At 43.0% G+C, this 23,537-nt stretch overlaps 1 protein-coding gene and 1 non-coding gene across 2 annotated transcripts in view; both read right to left on the bottom strand.

Annotated features, from left to right (window-relative positions):
* Nucleotides 1-23,537, bottom strand: part of Kcnu1 (potassium calcium-activated channel subfamily U member 1) — a 100,272-nt gene that overhangs the window by 19,948 nt on the left and 56,787 nt on the right. The window contains exons 19-22 of the mRNA XM_060381357.1: nucleotides 21,130-21,244; nucleotides 9,345-9,438; nucleotides 6,051-6,275; nucleotides 1,251-1,437 (exon numbers count right to left, since the gene is read on the bottom strand). Coding sequence (XP_060237340.1) covers nucleotides 1,251-1,437; nucleotides 6,051-6,275; nucleotides 9,345-9,438; nucleotides 21,130-21,244 — 621 coding nt within the window. The remainder of the gene's footprint in view (nucleotides 1-1,250; nucleotides 1,438-6,050; nucleotides 6,276-9,344; nucleotides 9,439-21,129; nucleotides 21,245-23,537) is intronic.
* Trnag-ucc (transfer RNA glycine (anticodon UCC)) lies at nucleotides 9,754-9,825 on the bottom strand. Its single transcript has one exon. It is a non-coding gene; the product is annotated as a tRNA-Gly (tRNA).

The raw sequence follows: 23,537 nt of genomic DNA, 5'->3' as shown, positions 1-23,537 counted from the left end.
CCCATCATCCTGGAATGAGTCTGTATTTTACAGTTAAGTTGGCTTCCTATGTGAGTTTAGCAGAACGTCAGGATGTGGAAGATCTCCTGACTCCATCAAAGGCTCACCAGATGCAAGGGACAAACTTGCTCAATCTCAGAATTACTGACCTTTATCATGTGGGGCTGCCCTGTGTACTGAAAGCTGCTTAACAAACAGCATGTGTGATCCTACCAACTAAACTGGCAGGAACTCTCCAGTTAAGACAACCAAACTGTCACCACTGACCTAGGGAAAGAATAAGAAGCCTGTCCAACAATCAATTAGTCCATTATGCACCAACTTCTGGCTCTGGACAGAGACCTAATACATCACAGAAAATCAGTATCTTTTCCCAGAATTAGTAAAAGATGGATAATCACTAGCTATAAAAACAAGACAAAACAAAATAACATTTGGCTGAGCTTGGTGGGCACACCTTTAACCTCAGCACTCAGGAGGCAGAGGCAGGTGGATCTTTGTGAGTTCAAGGCCAGCCTATACATACAGAGTTCCAGGACAATAGTACAATACATACAGAGTTCCAGGACATAGTAAGACACTGTCTCAAAAAAAAAATTAGAATCAATTTTTAGTATCTTTCTAACCTATAAAGGAAGTTAAGGCTTTAAAACAATAACTGAGGGCTGGAGAGATGGCTCAGTGGTTAAGAGCACTGTCTGCTCTTCCCAAGGACTCTGGTTCAATTCCCACAAGGCAGCTCACGACTGTCTGTAACTCAAGTTCCAAGGGATCTGGGATCTGACACCTTCACACTGATGCACATTAAAAAAAATAAAAATAAAAAAAATAAAACAATAACTGAATAGCATCTGTAAGAGTCAATGAGAATTGATTAATAATATCTCTTGTTGCAATAATACAGTAGTTCCTATGCTTTCCAATATTAGCAAATTTTTCCCAATAATGAATAAAATTATTTTTTAATAATAGCAAAAATAATGTCTCTTACATTTCAGTGTATTTTCCCCTTAAAATAAAAAAAAAACAGTTTATATGAATTCCACCTGGAAGATTGATATGGGTTTTCATTTGACTTAGAATTCCAGAGGAAATAACTGGATTATTCCTACCATAGTATTGTAAGAGTCAGAGAATCTGAGACATCTGTCCTAATCCTTCTTCCTCCTCACAACTCAAGTATTTGTGGACAGGCTAATTATCTTTCTTTATCCCACCCTCCCTAGGCTCTTCCTCTCAGGAGTTCTGACCTGGCACTGAAGGCACTGAGGTATGGCATCTGATCCTCAGGGACTGGATGTTGAGGGTGGCCATGATAGTCTCAGTGTCCACTAGGAACTGGCTGCTCAGTGGCTTGGACGGGGTGGCTAAGATAGCGCACATGGAACACTGTTCTATGTTGACTGCATGCAGGTCTCCAGTATAGAGTGCAGATCCCTAAGGAGAGAATTCCACATGGTGAAGGGGTTGTCACATGGGTATCATGGTTCATGGTGGTGGGTTTTGTTTTGTTTTTTTTTGGGGGGGGGTGATACAGTTTTTAGTTAAAGCCTCTACTGGCTTGACTAAAACTTAGTTATCAGTTGTCTGAGACACTGTCCTGATCAATAGTTAATATCTTACTATGAACAGACAGACCTCTCAATAGAGATAATATCTTGTGTATTGTATGGATGCATTGTCTGTCAATTTAAAAATCTAGGTCCTATAGGAAAGGGTAGAATAGAAAGAGGGACATCCAGCAGTATTCTGGGATAGAGCAGGCAGGCATAATTCCCCAGGGAATATGTGAGAAGGACAGATACATGGTACCTGAGCAGAGGTAACCAGCCATGTGGCAGAATGTAGATTAGTATAAATGGGTTATTTTAAGTTCTGAGCTAGTCAGAGAGGAGCCTAGCTATATGGCCTAGGTACTTGTAAATAAATATATTTTGAGTCTCATGAGTCATTATTCCAGGAGTTTCAGGCTGGGAGGAAAAACACATGCCCTACTACACCCCTCTCAGAAGACAACTTTGGATGAGATGAAGGGGAGTCAGGGGGAGCTAAAACCCATTTTAGTAATAGGGGTGATGGCACAGGCCTTTAAACACAGCACTCGGGAGGCAGTGACAGGCAGATCTCTAATTTCAAGGCCAAATGGTCTACAGAGTTAGTTCCAGGACAACCAGGGATACACAGTGAAACCTTATCTCAACAAACAAACAAAAATCCATTTGACAACTCAAGTACGAGAAAAGAAAGCAAAAGGTGACATGATGAGAAAAAGTTAAAGGAAGAAGACATCATGGAGCTAAAAGTGAATTCTATATCACCCACTCTTGCAAGTAGCCCTCCTCACTCCTCTTCTCCAAATAGCTATCAGTGCAGCCCCATCTTTAGTTGCCTGGAGGCTTGTCTTAGCATTTCTATTGCTGTGATGAAACACCATGACCAAAAGCAACTTGTGGAGGGAAGGGTTATCTTTAGTTCAGCTTATAGTAACACATCACAGTCCATCACAAAAGGAGGTCAAGGTAGGAACTCAAGCAGGGCAGAAACACAGAAGCAAGAAACCATGGAGGAATGTGTTGTGGATGTAAACATGTTTTTGTTTTGATCCCGGTGTGTAGTATATGGCACTGATTCAAATTGTCCACAGCAGCAAACTGTTTGCCTCATGCAGGCTCTGAGAGGCTCTCTTCATCAGCAGCAGATTGTTTAATTCTGAGGACTCTGGAGAGGGAATAAATGCCAGAGCCCAGAGAGTGACGGGGGGGCTCAAAGAAAGAAGGCTGCTGGTGCTTTCCCCCTACTGCTCCTGGTTGCTGTTGAGGAAGTTTGCTAAGAAGAAGCTGGAGATATCCTGAAATGAAGATTGGACTTGCCCCCAAGGAACCCAACAACCCTAACCAGCAGGAAATAGTCTAATAGAACTATGTCTCCTCTCCCCACTAACCTCCTTTTTGTCCTACTTGGTACTAAAGTTTTGGAAGGGATTGGGTGGAGAAGGGGCTAGGAGTGTAAGAAGCATAAATAAAATAGTTTAAAAAGTATGCCAACAGGAATGATTCCTACTACTTTACTCCTCAAGGTTTGCTCAGTCTACTTTCTTACAGCACCAAAGACCACCAGCCCAGAGGTGGTTCCCCCCACATCAAACAACAACCAAGAAAATGTACCACAGGCTTTCCCACAAGCCAGTCTTCTGGGAGCATTTTCTCAACTGATGTTCCTTCTTCCCAAATGACTCTAGCTTGTGATAAGCTGATATAGCACTAGCCAGCACAATTGACCACCCATCAATTTGACACACAGTTTGTCACTTGCTAATCCATGACCTTTCCTTTCTTGTTCATCCCCACAAACTCATACATCACAACATAAAACAAATACTTTTTAAAAAGTCCCACAGTCTCTAAAAATTCAGTCTCTCTAAAACAGCCATAGTCTCTGTCAATGTTCAAAGCCTCCCCAAAATATCCAATCTTTCTAAACTCTCCAATGTCTCTTAATCATGAGATCCTATAAAATTAAAAAAAAAGTTAAATACTTTCTTACTCCAGGAAGAATCAGGTCAGAGTCTGAATCAAAGTGGAGTAAAGCAAACCCCAACAGTATCTTGTTCGGTCTCAGAATTCTGGGGTCCAAACCCAATCTAGGCTCCAAGAGGCCTATAGAATACATAGCTTATGTCATAGGCTCAGACCAGTTCCACTCCACAGCTGCTGCTGTCCTTGGTGGTTGTCTCAGGTGGTAGAATTTCCAACGTGGGTTCTCCTCCTCCTGCCACTGGGCCGTAGTTCTGCCAATATCCCCTCCTAGGCTCTCTTTGGGGGCACTAACCCTGCTACACGGTGCCAAGCCTCAACTTCTCTCTATGACCCCTTCAGTCCTGGGACTTCTACTTCAGCTGAGGCTGCACCTTCACCAGTGGCCTTTCCTGGCCTCTCACAATGACAAGTCTCAGCTGCTCCCTATGACTCCTCCATGCCTCCAAACTGATATCATGAAGAAGAATCTTACATATTACCAAGTTCAATTGCTAGCATAAGGTGGAGCCCTGGTAAGTGATTAGCCTGAGAAAATGCCCCCAAATTTATGATCCTCAGTGATTCTGCTCTCTTCTTAATCAACACTTATTTCTCAGTTCCAGCAAACCAGGGTCAATTGACCCAGTAAAGCAGACATTTACCTTAGTGGTTCTGTACTCTTCTTAACCACAGCCAATTCTTCAACCCCATCTACCTTAAAGGTCAAAATATTGAACAGCACTGATGGAGTCTTTAATGGACTCTCCAAATTCCTTCTGAAACTCTACAAGCCTTTGTGGGTTTTTTCTTTTTTTTCCTTTTCTCTTTCTCTTTCTTTCTGTCTTTCTTTCTTTCTTTCTTTCTTTCTTTCTTTCTTTCTTTCTTTCCTTGTTTTTGGCTTTTGGTTTTTCAAGACAGGGTTTCTCTGTGTAACCTTGGCTGTCCTAGACTCACTTTGAAGGCCAAGCTGGTCTTGAACTCACAGAGATCTGCCTGCCTCTGCCTCCTGGAGTGCTGGGATTACAGGCCTGGCCCAACTAAGCCTTCATTTTCTACGCTGCTCTCAGCATTATCCTCGAAGTTCAACCAATGTTCATTAAGCTCTAAACACTCAATGGCTCTCTAGCCCAAAGTTCCAAGGTCCTTCCTCACTCCCCCCCAAATCAGGTCTGTCACAGAAACACCCTGTGATGGCATCTAACACTGAGCATTCACAACACTAGCTAAAGCTGGAGACCTCTAGGCCCCTTCTCTCCTGTCGTGTAGAAGCAGACAGGAGCAGGGAACTTTATGGTGGCTTTTTTAAAAACAGAAAATCCAATACGCTTTTTTTTGAGAATCAACATTTCTCACATATTGCCAGTATTATTTCACCAAAATTCAAATGCTTTGGTGCATTTTGCAGTGTATATAATGGGCTTTTTATCCAGAGAAATAATGGCATAGCTTGGGATAGAAATCTATGAAAGTTAGAGACAAATAAAATATCATCTAGAATACTACATGTGTGCACGGACGCACACACAGAGTCTTCCCCCTTAGCCCATCCTTCTGCTTCTGTAACAGAATGCCACAGACTGAGTAATTTATAAAGAAGAGAAATTCAGTTCTCATAATTCTGCAGTCTAGGAAATCCACGATTGAAGGATCAGTCTTATGAAGGCCTTTCTGCTGCATCTTAGTGTGGCAGGGGAGGGGATACTTGACACACACAGGACAAAGCATGAGGCCAACTTCCCATTACATCAGGAACCCACTCCCTGAGCAACTAGCCCCATTCTCGTGGTCACACCATTAACACATGAGGAAGAGTCCTCATGCCTGATCACTTCCTTTAGGTCCCACCTCTCAGCAGAGTCACAATGGCAAAATGGCATCCCATCCACAGGTCCATTTCAATAGGTAGACCCGGCCCCTCCTCTGCATATCCTCCCTGTGAGTGCCCACGTGAAGCTGTGTTCCATTAAGATGTGACCAGAAAAGATGAGAAAGCTAGAGCCCGAAGGCCCAGGCAGCACCAGCTCAGATTTAACCAATAAAGGAGAAGCAGACTCAAAAACATGGAAAAATTCTACTTTGTACACAGCCCATAAAACATGGTGGTCTGAACCAAGGTCAGGAGCTGTAACATCTAGATTTAAATCTCACTCTTGAGGGCTGTAGTGGTGTATCCTGTAATGCTAGCACTCTGGGAGGCAGAGGCAGGTGGATCTCTGTGAGTTCAAGGCCAGCCTGGTCTGCCAAACGGGTCCAAGACAGCCCAAGGCTACACAGAGAAACCCTCTCTTGAAAAAAAAAATCCCACTCTTTCCACTCAGCTGCTCTGTGATCTTGGATAAGCTGTCTATTTGGAAACCTACTGTTCCCACACCAAAGGTTCAGTGTATTTATACACTACCTCACAAGATTATTTAGAAGATTAAATGAAGTAATATAGATAAACTGGTCTCTGTCACACAATAGATGCTATATAACTATAAACTATATATATCACTATAATATAGCTTATCATCATTATCCTCACGTGTTTCTTACAGGCATGATGTATATCCTGGGAAAGTTGCGGAGAAATCGCCATTCTCTCTGTAGGTACTCCAGAGCCCCAATAAACACGATGTCTTTCAGCTCATGCCGGGTGTAGTTGCTGGCTCTCAGGGGCATCACAAAGTTCCTAAGCCCCACCAGGGCAGACTGGGAGTCTCCAAACACGCAGGCTACAATGTGGTTCCGAAACTCATGTTTCGACTTGTCGCCTTTTTTCTAAGGAGACACACGCCAGAGTCAGGCAGGAGTTCCGCGGTACCCCCACCTCTTTCTGACCCTGAGTCTCTAGAAGCACTCAGAGCTGCACTTTTATAGCCCAATAGACTCTTTCAACTGCTCACGCAAAATGGCGCAGTTATGGCACATATATATGTGTGTGTATGTAACACATACCATATAATATAGTATGATTAAATAAAAAATGGAGGCTTCCAAGTACCATCGCTAAACTTACCTTTTCAAGAGAGTCCTGAAAATTACATTGTTGTACATTGTGTTGTGGTATTCAGCGGATTCTCATACAGTTTTGGAACCAGTGAAATTTCCTTTTCATGTATCAAGAATGGTTGACTATTGGCAAGTTCATATGATTGCATGTGACACACTGAACTGACTTGAGAAATTGCTTACCAAGTTGAGGGAATTCATTGTGAAGTTAAAACCACTGGATGTTTTCAGGATCAGAGTTCAGAGCCACCTTGGGTTGCTCGTAACTAACTGCCTGTAACTCCAGATCCAGGGAATCTGATGCCCAATTCTTCTGATGCCCATGGCTGCCATGGGTACCCACACACATATAGTACATGCTCTGTCTGTCTGTCTGTTTCTCACACACACAAATAAATCTTATTTTAAAACTCCATTTGATCCCAAACATTTAATATATTTCATGCTATTATCAGCAGTCAAGCTCTCTATATCTCTAAATGGGAAACAAAAGGACGTGTAAGAAACACATTAGATAGAATTTTTCCCATAGTCACAGACACACATAAGAACAACAAAGATACTTTCTTCCAGAGAACCGGCATCTCTTGCAGCAGTGGGAATGACAGAGAGCTGGTGATGGTGCAGCAGCAGGCTCCATTTTGTATCCTGACTTTGTCTTAGCTGTGTAAATGAGTTAACTATTTTAAGTTTTATAGCCTTCAATTTCTTTCTTGTTTTGTTTTCTGTTATGTTTTTCTTTAGTTTTTATGTTGTTTTTTTTTGTTTGTTTGTTTGTTTTTTTGAGACAGGGTTTCTTGGTGTAGCCTTGGCTGACCTGGACTCTTTTTGTAGACCTGGCTGGCCTCACAGAGATCTGCCTGCCTCTGCCTCCCAGAGTGCTGGGATTACAGGCATGCACCACCACACCCAACTCATAACTTTCAGTTTCTTTATGTTTAAATGTTCAAAATCTTTTCTGTGGAAAATGAATAATATTGAAAGTAGAGTGCTATTCAACAGTGTTAATCAATTTTCATTTTTCTTGAGCTCCTAGACTGTTTTTATTTGGTTGTTTGGGGATGGTTTATTAGTATTTTGTTTATTTAAAACATTTATAAACTTATTTTATTACTTTATGTGTACGGGTATATTGGCTGCATAATGTGACTTAGACCCACAGAGGCCAGGACAGGGTAGTAGATCCTCTGGACAGTTGTGAGATACCAGACATGTGCTAGGAATCCAACTTGTGTCCTCTGGAGGAGCAGCCAGTGTCCTTAACTGCTAAGTTACCTTTCTAAACTCTGTGTGTGTGTGCAGAGATAGGATCTTGGGGTGTAGCCTTGGCTGGCCTCCAACTCACAGAGACCCATCTAACTTCAGCTCCTAAGTGCTGGAGGTAAAGATGTGCGCCACCACTCACTGCTCAAAGCTCAGAAAATTTTAGAGGACCCTTAGATGTTGACAAAGGCCAAGTTAAATATATCTAAAGTATATTGGGTACACTCACTTTCTGCAGGGATTGCTTTCTGAGTGATATAAAACTACTTTTCTGTATAGCTGCCTAGAGAGTGATACAAATGCTAACTAAATCATTAAATGATTGTTTAATCTAATTAGTTTTAACTCGAATAACGAAGCCTCTGAGGAAATCTCATGCAGCATGTCTGAAGTCTAGCAGTTGCTTTGTTGAGAAGAACTGAACAATTACGATCCATGGCAGACTGGATCTAGGAGATGTTGAGGCCTGCTCTTTTTGCATAACTAATATTTTATTCTATAACTGGTATTTTAAGAGTGGTACAAAGACTTGTTTGCATGCTTAACAAATATGATCTAATAAAACTCCTCTCTCCCACCTAACTCCTTGCAGCACTTCAGTGTGTCACTCCGGGTCTAGCTTCTCACTGAAAGTGTAGCCACTAAAGACTGGCCTCCCGCTGAAAACACACCAGGCTTCTGGTCAGCAGATACTTACTTAGCGTGGAGAGAAGTGCTGAAACAGTGCTTTGGCAGCTGGGCATGTCTTCCAGCTGATATGACAGCTCTAAGAAATTAATGATTCTGAGCAAATGAGTGGTCATGTTTTACAAATACTGGAACATATTCTGTCAGGAGACTGGCATTGAACCATAAAGGCAGGGTATAGGAGGAAAGGTATGTGTACTAAAATGCTTTGAAAAGCAGGAAAATAGTTATAATTGTTCTCTTTTTTTAAAGATTTATTTACTTATTACATGTACAATGTTTTGCCTGCATGTGTGCCTACAAAACAGAAGAGGGCACCAGATTTCATTATAGACAGTTGTGAGCCACCATGTGGTTGCTGGGAATTGAAGTCAGGACCTCTGGAAGATCAGCCAGTGCTCTTAACCTCTGAACCATCTCTCCAGCCCATTTATAATTATTGAATAGTCCTAGATGGGGAGAAAATCTTCTGCTTGAGAGCAGAGAGAGGGACAAAACTACAATGTCTACAAGGCTGGGAGTCAGGGGAGGCAGCATTTAACAGTTACATTTCTTTTAGTTAATGTGTTGGGTTGTACATATGTAAATATGTTTATCTGGCACCTTTAGATTTGCTAGGTTCTAAGAAAGCATTGTTGGAAAGTTATTTCAGATTCAATGGTCAAGAGGGACCTCATAGGTGAAGTGACCGGCATTTTAAATTCCAGCACGCTACCCAAAGTTTTCCTGATGTGCCACATGGCTCATGGTCAGTGATGTGTGGGGCTATTGTATCCTTCTGTCAGATCCTTGGTTTACAAAAGAGCTGGGTGCTTCCTGTGATTTACACATCATCCTTCACCCTCCAAACCACTTCTGTCACTGGAACTCTAAGGTGCAGTCACCTACCAGAACCACCTTGTCCAAGGGTGTCGATCTGCACCAGTGAAACATACCACTGCTGTCCAGCAGGTCAAAATCATCTGCTTCATTTGTTATGTTCCTGAACAGAGAGAATGGAGAGTCAGTCAGGGAACAGGTGTAGCAAAACTGAGTGTTAGTATTCTGGGTTACCTAGAAACTTATGATGTCATCATGTGTAACCACACTAGAAGGTGTGGTTACCTTGCCCCTTAAAGGGACATTCCAACATGTGGTCTCTTACTCTTGCTTCTCTCTCTCTCAGGGCGCCCCTCCCCCTTTTCTCTCTCTCTCCACATCATGTCCTGTTCCCCCCTTTCCTCCATACCCACCTAATAAACCTTTTGCATAGAAGATCGGTTGACAGCCTCATCTTTTTTTAATGATCTAACATTGGTGCATTGGCCGGGAATCGAACCCAGGTCAACTGCTTGGAAGGCAGCTATGCTCACCACTATACCACCAACGCTAACTAACATTTGTGCATGTGGCTGGGAAAGGGTCTCTCCTGGCTTTGCTAGGACCCCTTTCGAACTCCTGTAATCTAATAGGATGGTTTCAACCGATTTTCTCTGCTCTATACCTAAAAAACCCTACTTTCACTGCTCTCATGCAAACACTTGCTCTGGCAGCACTGCGGTACCTGCACTCCACTCCCACAATGGCGCCCGCCTACCAGCAAGTGCTGCGAGCCCCAATGCAAAAGTCAACTTTGGAAAACTTGCCCATGGTCCACTCCTGCTACTGCGCCTGGCAGCTCCAGCTGGCAGCTGACAGCGACACTCTGCCCTGGCCAGTGCTCCAAGTCGCGGAGACTCACACAACGCAAAAATCAACTTTTGGAAAATTTGGCGCACTGCTTTAGATAAGGTATTTCTAAAAACCCAACATAGCCGCGGAGATTTTAAAGTTTCCCGTGATACCTCCGGTGCCATGTTGATTTTGGGAGGAAGTGGGCAGAACCATAGCCTCACCATAGACTTTCACGTGGTTGTGGCACCATTTTGAATTCAGGCAAATGGGCTCCGCCTTGCTGTGCGCTCCCTCTCCCCCACTAAGCTGTTTTCATTTCACTTCTAGCTCCGTGCTTTCATCTGACTAAGAGGCTATTTCCAAACTTTAAAAAAATCTTTTCTCCCTGATTTCTGTATACTTTACTCTTATACTTTAAATTCCTTATCTAATGCTTGATATAATTTTCTCATTGGGTTTACATTTATAAGTCTTAACCATAATTAACTGTTTATTTTATCTTTTACACTAGGCCACAACAATGAGCCTCATTTCAAACTGGTATGGACTTTTATAAAAATTCAAAGTTACATTTTACTATCTTATGATTCAATCCTGCTTCAAAATAAATTTTATATAATAACAAAATTTCAAAGTTATAAATATTTATTCAAATTAAGTTGGTTTAAAATATAAATCTAAACACCTATGTCTTTTCAGTTCCTAAACTAATAAAGGCTGTTACTGTCTCCTGCTATATGTTGCTCAAATATAATTTTAAAATTGCTTTATACTGTTCTACTATATTGTTGGTTTTAAACTTATAGCTCAGGGGTTCATTATTACATACTAATTGTTTACCAATATTGTAAATTAAGATCTATTAATTTTAGAGGTATTTCTTTATGTTAAAACTGGGTCAATTTGCTGTATCTCTACTATCAAAAGGTTAAAATATGCGTGGTTAGTTTTAAGATTGCTTTATACTGTTCTGCTAAATTGTTGGCTTTAAACTTATAGCTCAAGGGTTCATTATTATGTACAAGTTGTTTACCATTATTCTAAATTAAGATCTATTAATTTTAAAATATATATATATTTATGTTAAAACTGGGTCAATTTGATGTACCTCTACTATCAAAAAGTTAAAATATGCTTGGTCTTGTTCTCTTAATCTATAGTATAGCCTTAGACTATTATAAGCTATAAACATTTATATACGAAACCATACAAAAACTCTTGTGCTCTCCAATAAATTTTATTCATGACTTTTAAGGTTCCAACCTAGCAGGGACAAAACCTAAAGTCCTAATATTTAATGGTTAACAAATGCAAGTTAATGGTCATTTCATAGATACATATTTATAGTCCTACAATTGCAAACATGGTCTCACTGCAATTTTTAATAAACAGCTGAGGATGGTCCTTGAGTCACCATATAGGAATTGGTAAAAATAGTAAGAGTCATCCCGACTGGCTCCAGACCTTGGCTGTGCTGAGGCTACTGGCATTTCCGTACAAAAGACAGGAGGTCTACAGTGAGCCATCTCGACTGGCTCCAGACCTCTGAGGCTGCTAGCATTCCTGTAAAAAAGGCAAGAGGTTTGCATAGCCAAAAGTCAGTTCCGCCAGGTGACGTGTTCAAATGCAGCCAAATGGATGCTGGTCCCGCTGCTGATGCAACATGCCAAAGCTGGCTGCTGGCAGACTGGCCTCTGGAAGTCAAAATGCTCCCAAGCAGGCTTGTCCTCTGTGCCCAGCCATGGAGGTTCAACCAGCACAAGAGCCACAGACACTTCCAGCCTTCTAGCTCTTTGGCCTGGCAGAGGACAAATGGCTCCTTGACCCAGCAACCTCCACAACTCTTGCCTAGCCCTGAGCAATATCACAGGTCTGTTTTTGACATCACAATGAGGTCCCACGGACATATTGCCAACTTCTGTGTTGGGAGACTTCAGATACCTTCCCAGTTCTCTTCATATGCAGGAGACCAGGCCTTAAGCTTAAGTCCTAGAGCTGCTATTTTCAGGCCTAGACACAATATGCCTTGTTGCTAGACTCAAAAACAGGCTTAAATAAAACCTTTTACCATCTCTTTAGCTAAAGGACAATAAATGTTCAGAGCAGTTTCAACTATGTCTCATGGTAAATAACTAAATACAAAGGTCCCTCTCAAAAAACATATTTGAGAGATGTCTTAAGGTTGATAAATGTAAGCTATACATGTTTGAGAGTCTAAAAAGGTGTCTTAAGGTTAATACAAGTTATACATGTTTGAGAGTCTAAAAATGTGTCTTAAGGTTGGTAATGCAGCTTATAAATGTTTGAGGGTATAAGAAAGTGTTTTAAGGTTGGTAAGTGCAAGTTATAAAGGTTACGAGGTCTAAGGTGAGTTAAGGTATCTTAAATAGGTAAAAAAGCTTAATATTTCCTCCTGTTGCTATGCTACTGTTGTATTGACTGTCCAGAGTTTTAACCTTTATCAATAGGGCTCTAATTTATTAATCCGACTCTGATACAAAAACATTCCACTATACCACATACTATTATGGTTCTAAGCTCAAGTTTGTAAGCCTCCATAATATGTATGCTTATACTAAAAGTTAAGATCAAGTAAGTTTTCCTTTTACTTCATAAAAGGCTTTTGCCTTTTCAGAGCTCACCTTAAAAAATACTTATGCTATTAACACAAATGTGTATGTCTACTGCCTTTTTCTCCAATGCAGAGTACAATTGTGATACTAACATGTCTAAAGTTTTACCTCCTTCTTAAAACTTAAAAGTAATTCTTGTAAGCTGCAGAAAGTCCACCTAAATCCACCTCTCAGGTCAATTGGACTCCAGATAATTGAACTTATTGCCTATCTCAAAAGGTGGGACTCCTCCCCTTTCCCTGGTTTTGGGACTTCCTTTCCTGGCTACCAGACTGCTATTTACTGCATGCAACACTGGCTGGATTGGTGAGTTCTCCTTATTGACCAGCCACTAGATTGGTGAGTTCACTCCATTTTTTCAGTATAAAATGCCTCTCTTGGTAGGGGAAGCTTGACCACAGATCTCCAGCAACTTCGTACTATCTTTTGAGATGGAGGGATTTCCCCCCCCCCCTCAGCCATAGCCTTAACTGTCTAGAGTTGACCCTCTATGCTGACCTCCATTTTAGGGCCCCACTCTCCCTTGGGTGGTACGTCCCCACTCACACACAGTTCCTTCTCTCCCTCTCACTTGCTCGCTTGTGGGAAGACCTAGCACTAGGCAAAGCATCGTGCCCTTGGCCATGCCCCACTGGGCATCTGCACCCCAGTCCCTGGCCAAAAGCTGATGAGCTATTGGACCAGGTAGCACCTCTCACTCAAGTCACACCTTGCCACTGGGACACCTCTGGAAGGTTGCTGACTTCTGCCCCCAATGGGAGACGTCCAGACACCCATCCCTCCAGATAGGATATCCTCTGGAGAATTTTAAGTTTCTACACCTAGTGCCAGCTAGCACCAGGGACTCTAAGTTTAAACACTTCTGTAACCAAACCTCACCTCAATGACAGATCCAAAACAAAGCCTTCTTTAAATACTGCCAGTGATTGGGTAAATAAAGGTCCCCCCAGGTAGACAGAGGTTCCCATGTTCAAGTCTCATCAATTCAAACCTTCTACTTCTGTTTGCTCTCCAAAAGTTTTCAATGTATACCTAAAGGATTTTCTCCATAACCTACTCAACTTTATCTTTTGCCTATATATGTGTTTCAGTGTCCTGCCAGACACAGATGTTTCCTATAGCCACAACAGTGCCAAAGCAGCTACAAATGTTCAACTCTGACCTCACAGACTTCCAACAAGCTGGACCTGCACCTTCCCTCCCAGCCATGGATGTTCTCACAGACCCTGGAAAGCATCAAGGCAGCCTGTTCGTCCTGGACTTGGCCAACATTTCAGCCTTTTGACCTCCCTACAGCGCCCCCAGTGTCAGCAGGAAGTAGCCAGAAGAGAATCTACGCCCCTTATTCACTTTTCATTAACAAAAGGCTGAAGTGATGTGCTTCAGGACCAGGACAAGCAGCTCCAGGTTCTCCCAGCGTTCCCCAGTCCCTACCTGCTGCCTTGCCATGGCTGGCAACTCTCTATTGACAACCCTCTACCCTAAATTTTCCAGGGCAGAGGCTTCCCTTACTCTTGACCTTGTAATCTGACCATTTTGTTGCTATAATTCTTCTCTCTCTTAACCCTTTGCAATGACAACCAAAAGCTGCTTCCAATGAACCTAAATTTATATACTTTAACTTACCTTATAAAAAGCAGCCCAAGTTCCTCATTTTTTTAATCATAGAAAAAGGGAGGAATATTAGTATTTTGGAACACAACCTCCTTCTGGGTTACCTAGCAACCTATTATGTCATCATGAGTCACTGGCCAGGTGGCCACACCTGGAAGGTGTGGTTACCTTGCCCCTTAAAGGGACATTCTGACACGTGGTCTCTTACTCTTGCTTCTCTCTCTCTCTCTCTCGGGGCGCCCCTCCCCCTTTCTCTCTCTCTCTCCCCATCATGTTCTGTTCCCCCCTTCCCTCCATACCCACCTAATAAACCTCTTGCATAGAAGATAGGTTGACAGCATCATCTTTTTTTAATAATCTAACACTGAGGTCACAGCCCATAGCTCATTGGCCTGGATCATTCACACAGTTCCTGCTACCACTCAAGGAGCTGGGGAAATACTGCTGTATTTCCAATGAGAAACACAAGTTACCAACCCAAAAGTAGAACCCTTAAGGTACATAACATTTCCATCTCTCCCAGAGACTTTGAAGGCCTTTTCCTGTGTTTTATGGTCGGAAGGCAACAGCTAGCAAACTGTAAAGCCTCTAGTTAAGGCTTAGTTTGAGGGTACTCTTGCGTGAAATACCCAGCTTTCCTTCCCTCCCATGTAAGGACCAGTGGGACACAGCAAGTTAAGTTCAACAGAATGTGAGAAGCGAGGACTGAGGTAGTGAGATGCCCCTGTGGGAGTTTGCACTGCTGGAACCACAGTCAAGGCTGAATTCAGTACCTAGAGCAGAGAGTGGAACTCAGCAAGCCATGATCCCAGCACTAGGAACGGAGGAGATGGGGAGTCTGGACCTGAAGAGCCCCGCAGGGACTGGATGCAGCAGAGACAGAACCCAGCAGTCGAGAGAGGAGCGAGCAGGCGCAGCAACCTACGGATGTTACAACAAAAGAGAGCCACAGGACCTTGATGTGGACAGGTCATCTGCATTGCTCATTATCTCCCCAGCCCTGCCATGCCCAGGCAAGTATTAACTGCGGGGAGCACACAGAGGAGGCGGCTGAGGGGTAAAGACTGAACTCAGTGCACCAGTGAGGAGAGTGGTGGTGATGCCAGGAAGCGAGAACAGAAGCTTGACGCTATGAGGTCGGCAGTGCTCCCCACCGTTGCTACCCCACCACGTCCAAGATGTACAAGGCGTCAGGACCGAGGGGAGAGCGCGGGGCACAGGGTGTACAGCACATGCTGGGACTAGCAGCAGAAGTGCGCTTCTATACCATTATCTACGACATCCAGAGATACGCACCAGGCTAGGATACTTCTTTTTTTTAAATTTATTTATTGTTTTTTATTAAGTGTTTACTAATTACACTTTATTCACTTTGTATCCCAGCTGTAGCCCCCTCCCTCATCCCCTCCCAATCTCACCCTTTCTCCTTCTTCTCCACCCGTGGTCTTCCCCCAGTCCACAGAGAGGGGAGGTCCTTCTCCCCTTCCATCTGATCCTAGTCTATCAAGTCTCATCAGGACTGGCTGCATTGTCTTCCTCTGTGGCCTGGTAAGGCTGTTCCCCCTCAGGGGAAGGTGATCAAAAAGCCAGCCACTGAGTTCATGTCACAGATAGTCCCTGTTCCCATTACTAGGGAACCCACTTGGACACTGAGCTGCCATGGGCTACATCTGTGTAAGGGTTCTAGGTTATCTCCATGAATGGTCCTTGGTTGGAGTATCAGTCTCCGAAAAGATCCCTGGGCCCAGGTTTTGGTTTTTGTTTGTTTGTTTGCTTGCTTGCTTGTTTTTCTCTCCTTGTAGAGCTCCTGTCCCCCTTCTTTCATAAGATTCCTTTCACTCTGCCCAAAGTTTGGCTATGAGTCTTAGCATCTGCTTTGATACCCTGAAGGGTAGTCTTTCAGAGGCCCTCTGTGGTAGGCTCCTGTCCTGTTCTCTGTCTTCTCCCTCTTCCGATGTCCATCCTGTTTGCCTTTCTGAATGAGGATTGATCATCTTACCCAGGGTCCTCCTTCTCAATTAGTTTCTTTAGGTGTAATTTATTTTAGTATGATTATCCTATATTATATGTCTAATATCCACTTATAAGTGAGTATATACCATGTGTGTCTTTTCTGCTTTTGGGATACCTCACTCAGGATGATCTTTTCTAGTTTCCTACCATGTACATGCAAATTTCATGATTTTCTTGTTTTTATTGCTGAGTATTTATTCCTTTCTGTATCCATTCCTCCATTGGGGGACATCTGGGTTGTTTCCACCTTCTGGCTATTAGGAATAAAGCGATGAACATTTGTTGAGCAAATGTCCTTGTTGTGTACTTGAGCATTTGGGTATATGCCTAGGAGTGGTATAGCTGGATCTTGAGGTAGCGCTATTCCTAATTGTCTGAGAAAGCACCAGGTGGATTTCCAGAGTGATTGTACAAGTTCACATTCCCACCAGCAATGGAGTAGGGTTCCCCTTTCTCCAAATCCTCTCCAGCATGTGTTGTCACTTGAGCTTTTGATCTTAGCCATTCTGACAGGTGTAAGGTGAAATCTCAGGGTCATTTTCATGCTTAAGCTCTGCATTTCATATGATCATATCTTGCTTTAAAGTTCATAAACAAAAATGAACTAAATATCAACTTTAAACATAATCTGTCCTTTTCCAAGCATAGTGATGCACTTGGGAGGCAGAGGCAGGGAGATCTCTGTGAGTTCAAGGCCAGCCTGGTCAACACAGTGAGACTTTGTTTCAAAAAACACAACAAACAAAACAAGTATCAGGCCTGTGGATCTCTCTGGAGCAGAGAGTTAGATATATTCAGGACATATGATACAGAACAGATGGATAAGGACACTTCCACCAAACCTCCTCTTGCATGTGTGCCTTGGACTATTTCCTTGTTCATCACATAGAAAGGAAAAATTAAGGATAGAGGACTCCTGCCCATTGGCATACAGCATGGATCAGGTGGAAGTCACCCAGAGACCCAGGTGTCACTAAGACGAACAAGTAAGCGGTGGAGGGATGAGAGAGAAAGAGAAGTGGACTGGTGGGTGCACAGTGAAGGGGGCGGAACTGAAAAAGTGAGCATAAGGAGGAACAGCCTGATGGGAGTGGCCTCTGCTGCCACCTGAGGCCATAGTGATGTCCAGGTCCATGCTGCCACCAAAGACCACGTGGACATCCTGGTCTGGGCTGTCACATGGGGCTGTGTCGATGCTGAGGGCTACGCAGAGCTGGCCCTGCCCTTCACCTGGGCAGCATGGGAGAGCTGGCCCCCTTCCTTCCTTGCTGAAGCACTCGGGAGAGTGGCCCACAGTACTATACCACTGGCCTTGGTAAGCCACCCCCAGGGCTTGAGCATAAGAGAGCTGGCCCTGCTGCTCACTTGGGCAGTGAGAACTGGCCTTGAGGGCATGAAAGCCAGAGAGTTGGCCCCAGCCCTCACCAGCTGTGTGGTAGCATTCGGCCCTTTACCTGCCCCTTGACCCCTGTATCAGGCAGGAGAGCTGGCTGGCCCCACTCCTTGCTTCAGCAAAGCAGGAGAGCTGGCCCTGGTGCCCCGGATGCAGGAGGGCTGGAAGGCTGACCAGCTAAGCTACCACTAAGGCCCAGATCTTTGTGGGCTTTGAGTTGGTCCACCCCAATACCCAATCAATAAATTGCTGGAGCACATGAAGAACGAAAGCTGCAAAATCTCCACAACACAAGGCAATGACGGGACATCAGAGAAAAAGTCCTGGTGAGGCTCTAGTAGTGACAGTGTCCAGAAGCCAGAGGCCTCAAACCAGACCAAAAATTCATTGCAAAGAACATTTGCAAGTGAAGCTACTTGGGCACAAAAATATCCCATGCTGCATATCGTGATATGCCATAGCTTCCACATCGAGATTTGTTTGTCCATTTGTTTTCTCTTGGGGAGGAGGGTGCAAGGGCAGAGGGTGGATATGGAGGGAGGGGAAGATGAATAGGATTGGGGTGCATGATGTAGAATTCAAAAAGAATCAATAAAAAGAAAAGAAAGAAAGAAAGAATTAAGGACAATAGAGCAGTGGAGTTATTTGTTTTCACAGATCTTTGGGCACTGTCCCGTATGCTGCCCTCATAACCACAGCCTCAAGCTTGAGTCGCGCTTTCCAGCAGCTTTGCAGGTGTGCTCATGGTGCATGCACGCTGTGCATAATACCAGTAGCCAGGAATGTGCTTTGGCCCCCTCAGAGATGCTGTTTTCCCCAGCACTCCGCTGGAATGGCTAGCTGCACACAGAGGCACCTCCTTCCCCCAAGGCTTGTCCATTTCACACTCTTCCCACCTCTTCAAACCCCCTCTCTCATATGGGACTTTCTGGAAAAGTCTACGGAGCACGGCCTCTTCCTATAACTTTCTGCTGGACCCTTCGGTGTGGTGCCTGAACATATACTTCTTTACTTATCCTTTAACTTATACCTACATCTTGTTAATCCAACAGGGTTGCTTACAGTGTGCTTTCTATGTCCAGAAAGCACCAGACACAAGGCTACTTGGCACAGATGGTACTCAACAAACACCTGCATAACAACTATTCCTAAAGAGTGAAATCCCCACTTGAACTATCCACTTCCCAATGGGATAATTCCGTAGCTGTTGGGTTGTTGGAAACCTGAGTGCCTACAATGACACAGCACCTTTCCTTCATCTAATCCTTGGTCCTTCCTCACTGACTATCTCATCCAGTTTTAGAAAATTCCTAGAATAGAAGGCAAGAAAGTTCCCACAGCTTTGCATTCCTCTGAGAAGATGATCTCTTTGGTGTCTGAGGTATGTGAAACCTGACACACATTATTATTAATTCAGATCCCTTTAACATATTTTCCCAAGTATAAAACTGACTGCTACACCAGGCCTGATGATACAGGTCTGTAATCCTAGCTCCTTGGGAGGCTGAGTGAGGCAGTAGGACTATAATTCCAAGGCCAGGCAGGGGAACAGTGAGACACTGTCTCAAATAAAAAGTGTCTCCTTAAATGGAGGAAAAATGGGTTGGGGTGGGTGTGGGGATAAAGGGTGGGTTGGGAAAAGGGTAGGGAGGAGAGGGGAAATTGAAGTAGGAATGTGAAAAAAAAATAATAATGGAGAAATGGTGGGGGGGAGGGGACCAGAAAAAAAGTACTTCTTTAAAAGGGGCCAGGAATATAGCTAAAAGGTAGAGCATTTGTCTAGAATATGCAAGACCCAGACTTCAATCCCTGGAGAAAATGTATTACAACACTAAAGAATATTTAGGGAACAGTGGTGCACGCCTGTAATCCCAGCATTCTGGAAGGCAGAGGCAGGCAGATCTCTGTGAGTTCAAGGCCAGCCTGGTCTACAAGGTGAGTCCAGAACAGCCAGGGCTACACAGAGAAACCCTGTCTTAAAACAAAACAAACAAGACTATCTAGTGAGAATTGTGCTTGTACGCTGTTTTCTTCTTATTGTTCCACACACGGCCACCACTCACTTATGCCACCATAGCTGGCTATCACCTTCTGGTTTTCTCTGAGTTCTGATTTAGATTTTTTATGTACGTAAGCATTTACACATCCTTGAGGTACATTCATTTTCTCCCAGAGGGTAGGACTGTCTTCTTTATAGGATGTGGATCGCTTTGGGTGAGGTGGCACACATCTTTGGCCACCTGTGGGAATATATGAAAATACGTGTCGCTTTTTTCATCCTTTCATATTTTACCACATTTCCCACAGCTTGCTTACTATAATGAAGGCTACAACCAAAAGGAGAGTTTAGGAATCATTTTGAGATTCCAATTTCATTCACTTTAGCTAAATATTCAGAAATTAGATTATTGGATCACATGTATATTTTTTGAGAAACTTTCATACTGTTTTATATCAAGGCTTTACTAATGAAGTACTTGTGTACTTAATGTCATTCAACCATTTAAAAATTTATCATGGTGGTCATATTACATAATGTCATCATAATAGTTTATGTTCCATTGATAATATGATGTTTACCTTTAGGTGATCACAATTCCTTATCATTAAATATCTTCCTAGATTATTGTTCTTGGTAAATGAAAGGTTGCTCACATAATACAGAGCTGTTTTCATTAATGTTAGGAATGATAAATCTTTTAGATTGACCTGTTTTGTTTTGTTTTGCTTTTTAATCAACTAAACAAATCTCCTGCCACCTTGATTTCTGGTTAGTAAATTTTTTCTTTGTCCTTGAGATAGGGTCTTGTGTAGTCTGACTGACCTCAAACTCACTGTGTAGGCAAGAATGAGCTGACCTCAACTCCTGATCTTTCCAAATGCTGGGATTACAAGCGAATGCCAACATGTCCAGTTTTATGTGGTGCTGGAAACCAAGCCTGGGGATTTGAACTAGAGATGCATAGCTCAACCTTAGATGCATCTCCAGGGAGTGATTTTAACACGCTAAAAAGCTAGAGAGGAAAGAAAGCAGAAGAGGGAGAATTCTTTGGTCCCATTTTTCAGATTAGACAAATCTCCTATTATTTGGATTAATAACAAAATCGCTATTTGGAGCTAGCTAAAACTTAGCTCTAACTTTCACTTATAGAGTACCTGAAAGATGACCTGAGAGAAAATTGGGTGCACAGCATTGAGTTATTACTGGCATAGAAATCTGAGCAATGGTAGGAAGAAGTATGTGATATGGGGCGGAAGTCCACACGAATTTATTTGGTCTATAGAGGAAGTAATAAAGCAAGCATTTTAATCCAAGTTGAATTTGTATTGCTGAGAGGCATAAGATATCATGGTCCGTGGTTTTTACCTGTTGGCAAAGTTTATGACAGTGGAGTTCACCTGTTCTCTTAAAATATTTTCCATAAATTCTGAACTGCAGGGGAATTCATCAGCGTTGTCTTTCATCACCCTGATGGTTGGTCCTGCAAGAGCACAGCAACCTCAGTAAGTCAGCCATCTGTCACCTCCTTACCAGGGGCTTCATGACTACTTTCCATTGACTGAGTCATTTCCAGGATCCTGCCTAGGCAGAATCTGGGAAGCCTTAGCTAGTCTGAAAAGGATAAATTATGGCAAAGTCTTTGGTTTCCATCTAGAGCAGGTTCTCTAATGCTGCGACCCTTTAATTCAATTCCTCATGTTGTGGGGACCCCCAACCCTAACATTATTGTTGTTGCTACTTCATAACTGTTAATTTTGTTACTGTTAGAAATCATAATGTAAATATCTGATATGCAAATGGTCTCAGGTGACTCACCTGAGAAATGGTCCTTCAACCCCCAAAGAGATGGCAACCCCCGGGTTGAGGACCACTGCTCTACAGACTCAGACTGCACAGGCTGCAAATCCATCTGGCAAGGGAGACTAAGTATCTCTGAGGTACTCCTGTACCTCAGCATGTCTTCCAAGGGGCAGAGTCTGACGTTACCCAGAGAGCTTAACTACACAACACCCCCCCACACGCACACATGCACATACTGGTCAGGCATCACTAGTTCATATTTGATCTTCCCTTCGGGTTTCCTTTTATTACTAGCTTAAACCTTTGGTTTGTCAGTTGGTTTCTTTTATTTTTAGTTTTTCCAGATGCGGTTTCTGTGTAGCCTTGCCTGTCCTGGAACTACCTTTGTAGACCAGGCTAGCCTTGAACTCATAGAGAGAGATCCACCTGCCTCTGCCTCCTGAGTGCTGGGATTAAAGGTGTGCACCACCACCATCAGGATTAATTTAGACTTTTGAAGAGTCTTGATCTTCCAAGGATAGGTCTCAAACCACTTGGGAATTTCCACATATTGAAATAACAACAACAAAAAACTAATAATTTTCTCTTCTGCAAAAAATGAGAAGGAACACCTTATGGCTTTTAAGGATGTTCATGAGGATAAATGCAAGAATAGTTGAAAGCAGTAGATTAAATGAACAGTATTAAGATGCTGTAAGATGAGGAAAATGATACATAAGACACAGTCTTCTTGCACCCACATGCTTCCACTCAACTATGCCAATCTCCTTCTGAAATTCCATCCAACCTTATTAATTTATATTATTTATCTTTCTGTCCATCCATCTATCTTCCTTTCTATGGCTGATAGTACAATTAATTATTTTCCCATATTTTAGGACAGAAGCAGTGGAATGACTTCATGTTCTCAAGGTAAATTGCTAATGTCATGACACAGTTTGCTAGGGGGTTGCAGTGGATACCTTAGGAAGGTTTCTATATAAACCATTGTTTTGTTTTGAATAAGAACTGCCCCCATAGACTCAAAGATTTGAATGCTCGGTCACCCTGGAGTGGCACTGTTACTAGGTGTGGCTTTATTGGAGGAAACGTGTCATTGGGGATGGGCTTTGATGCTTTGGATGCTCAAGCCAGGCCCCGTGTCACACTCTCTTCCTGTTGCCTGTAAATCCAGATGCAGAACTCTCAACTACCTCTTCGTCACCATGTCTGCCTGTGTGCCGCCAGGCTCCCCACTATGTAAGCCAACCCCAATTAAATGCTTTCCTTTATACAAGTTGCTGTGGTCTTGGTGTCTCTTCACAGCAATAAAAACCCCAAGACAATAATTAAACACCAAAAAGGTGTGTGTGGGGGTAGGTGGGTGTGTGAAATAGGTCGAAGACCTGTGAAGACTGAAAGAAATCAAAGGCCTACCATTCATGACCAACATTTTAGTATCTTTCTTTTTCTTGGTTGAGAAATTATTTTCTAAAAGGTTTCAATAGAGAAATTTTGAGTTTCCTAAAATACATGCATAATGCTTAATATTGTCAACTTAACAGAATCTCAGCTCACCAAGGCTGTGGACAGAGCTGTGAGCAGTCATATAGATTAGGAGAATTGAGATGGGGAGAGCCACCTTAACTATGGGTGGCCTCCTGCTGTGGGCTGGGGCTGTGGACTGATTATTAAAAAGGAGAAAGCAAGCTGAATGTAAGCATCCATCACTTCTCCGGGTCCTCATTACAAACATGTAGCCAGCTGCCTCACCAAGCCCACAGCCAAAAATTACAGTTCACCACGAGTTATTGATCAGTGTTGTTAAAATGTACCTAATTTTAAGATATATGTACATGTATAGATAGGCATGTGTATATACACAAACGTTTATAAGATAAAACCTGGGTAGAACCGCCGCCTGGTGGCCGCTGCAGCCGCCACCACCACCACCGCCGCCGCTGTCACAGGGGAGGGGGATTATCCATAGGAAC

This window comes from Meriones unguiculatus, chromosome 4 (genome assembly GCF_030254825.1).
Source record: "Meriones unguiculatus strain TT.TT164.6M chromosome 4, Bangor_MerUng_6.1, whole genome shotgun sequence".
Lineage (NCBI taxonomy): Eukaryota > Metazoa > Chordata > Mammalia > Rodentia > Muridae > Meriones > Meriones unguiculatus.
Note: the sequence above shows the minus strand (reverse complement) of the source record. Positions and strands in the feature narration are given on the sequence as shown.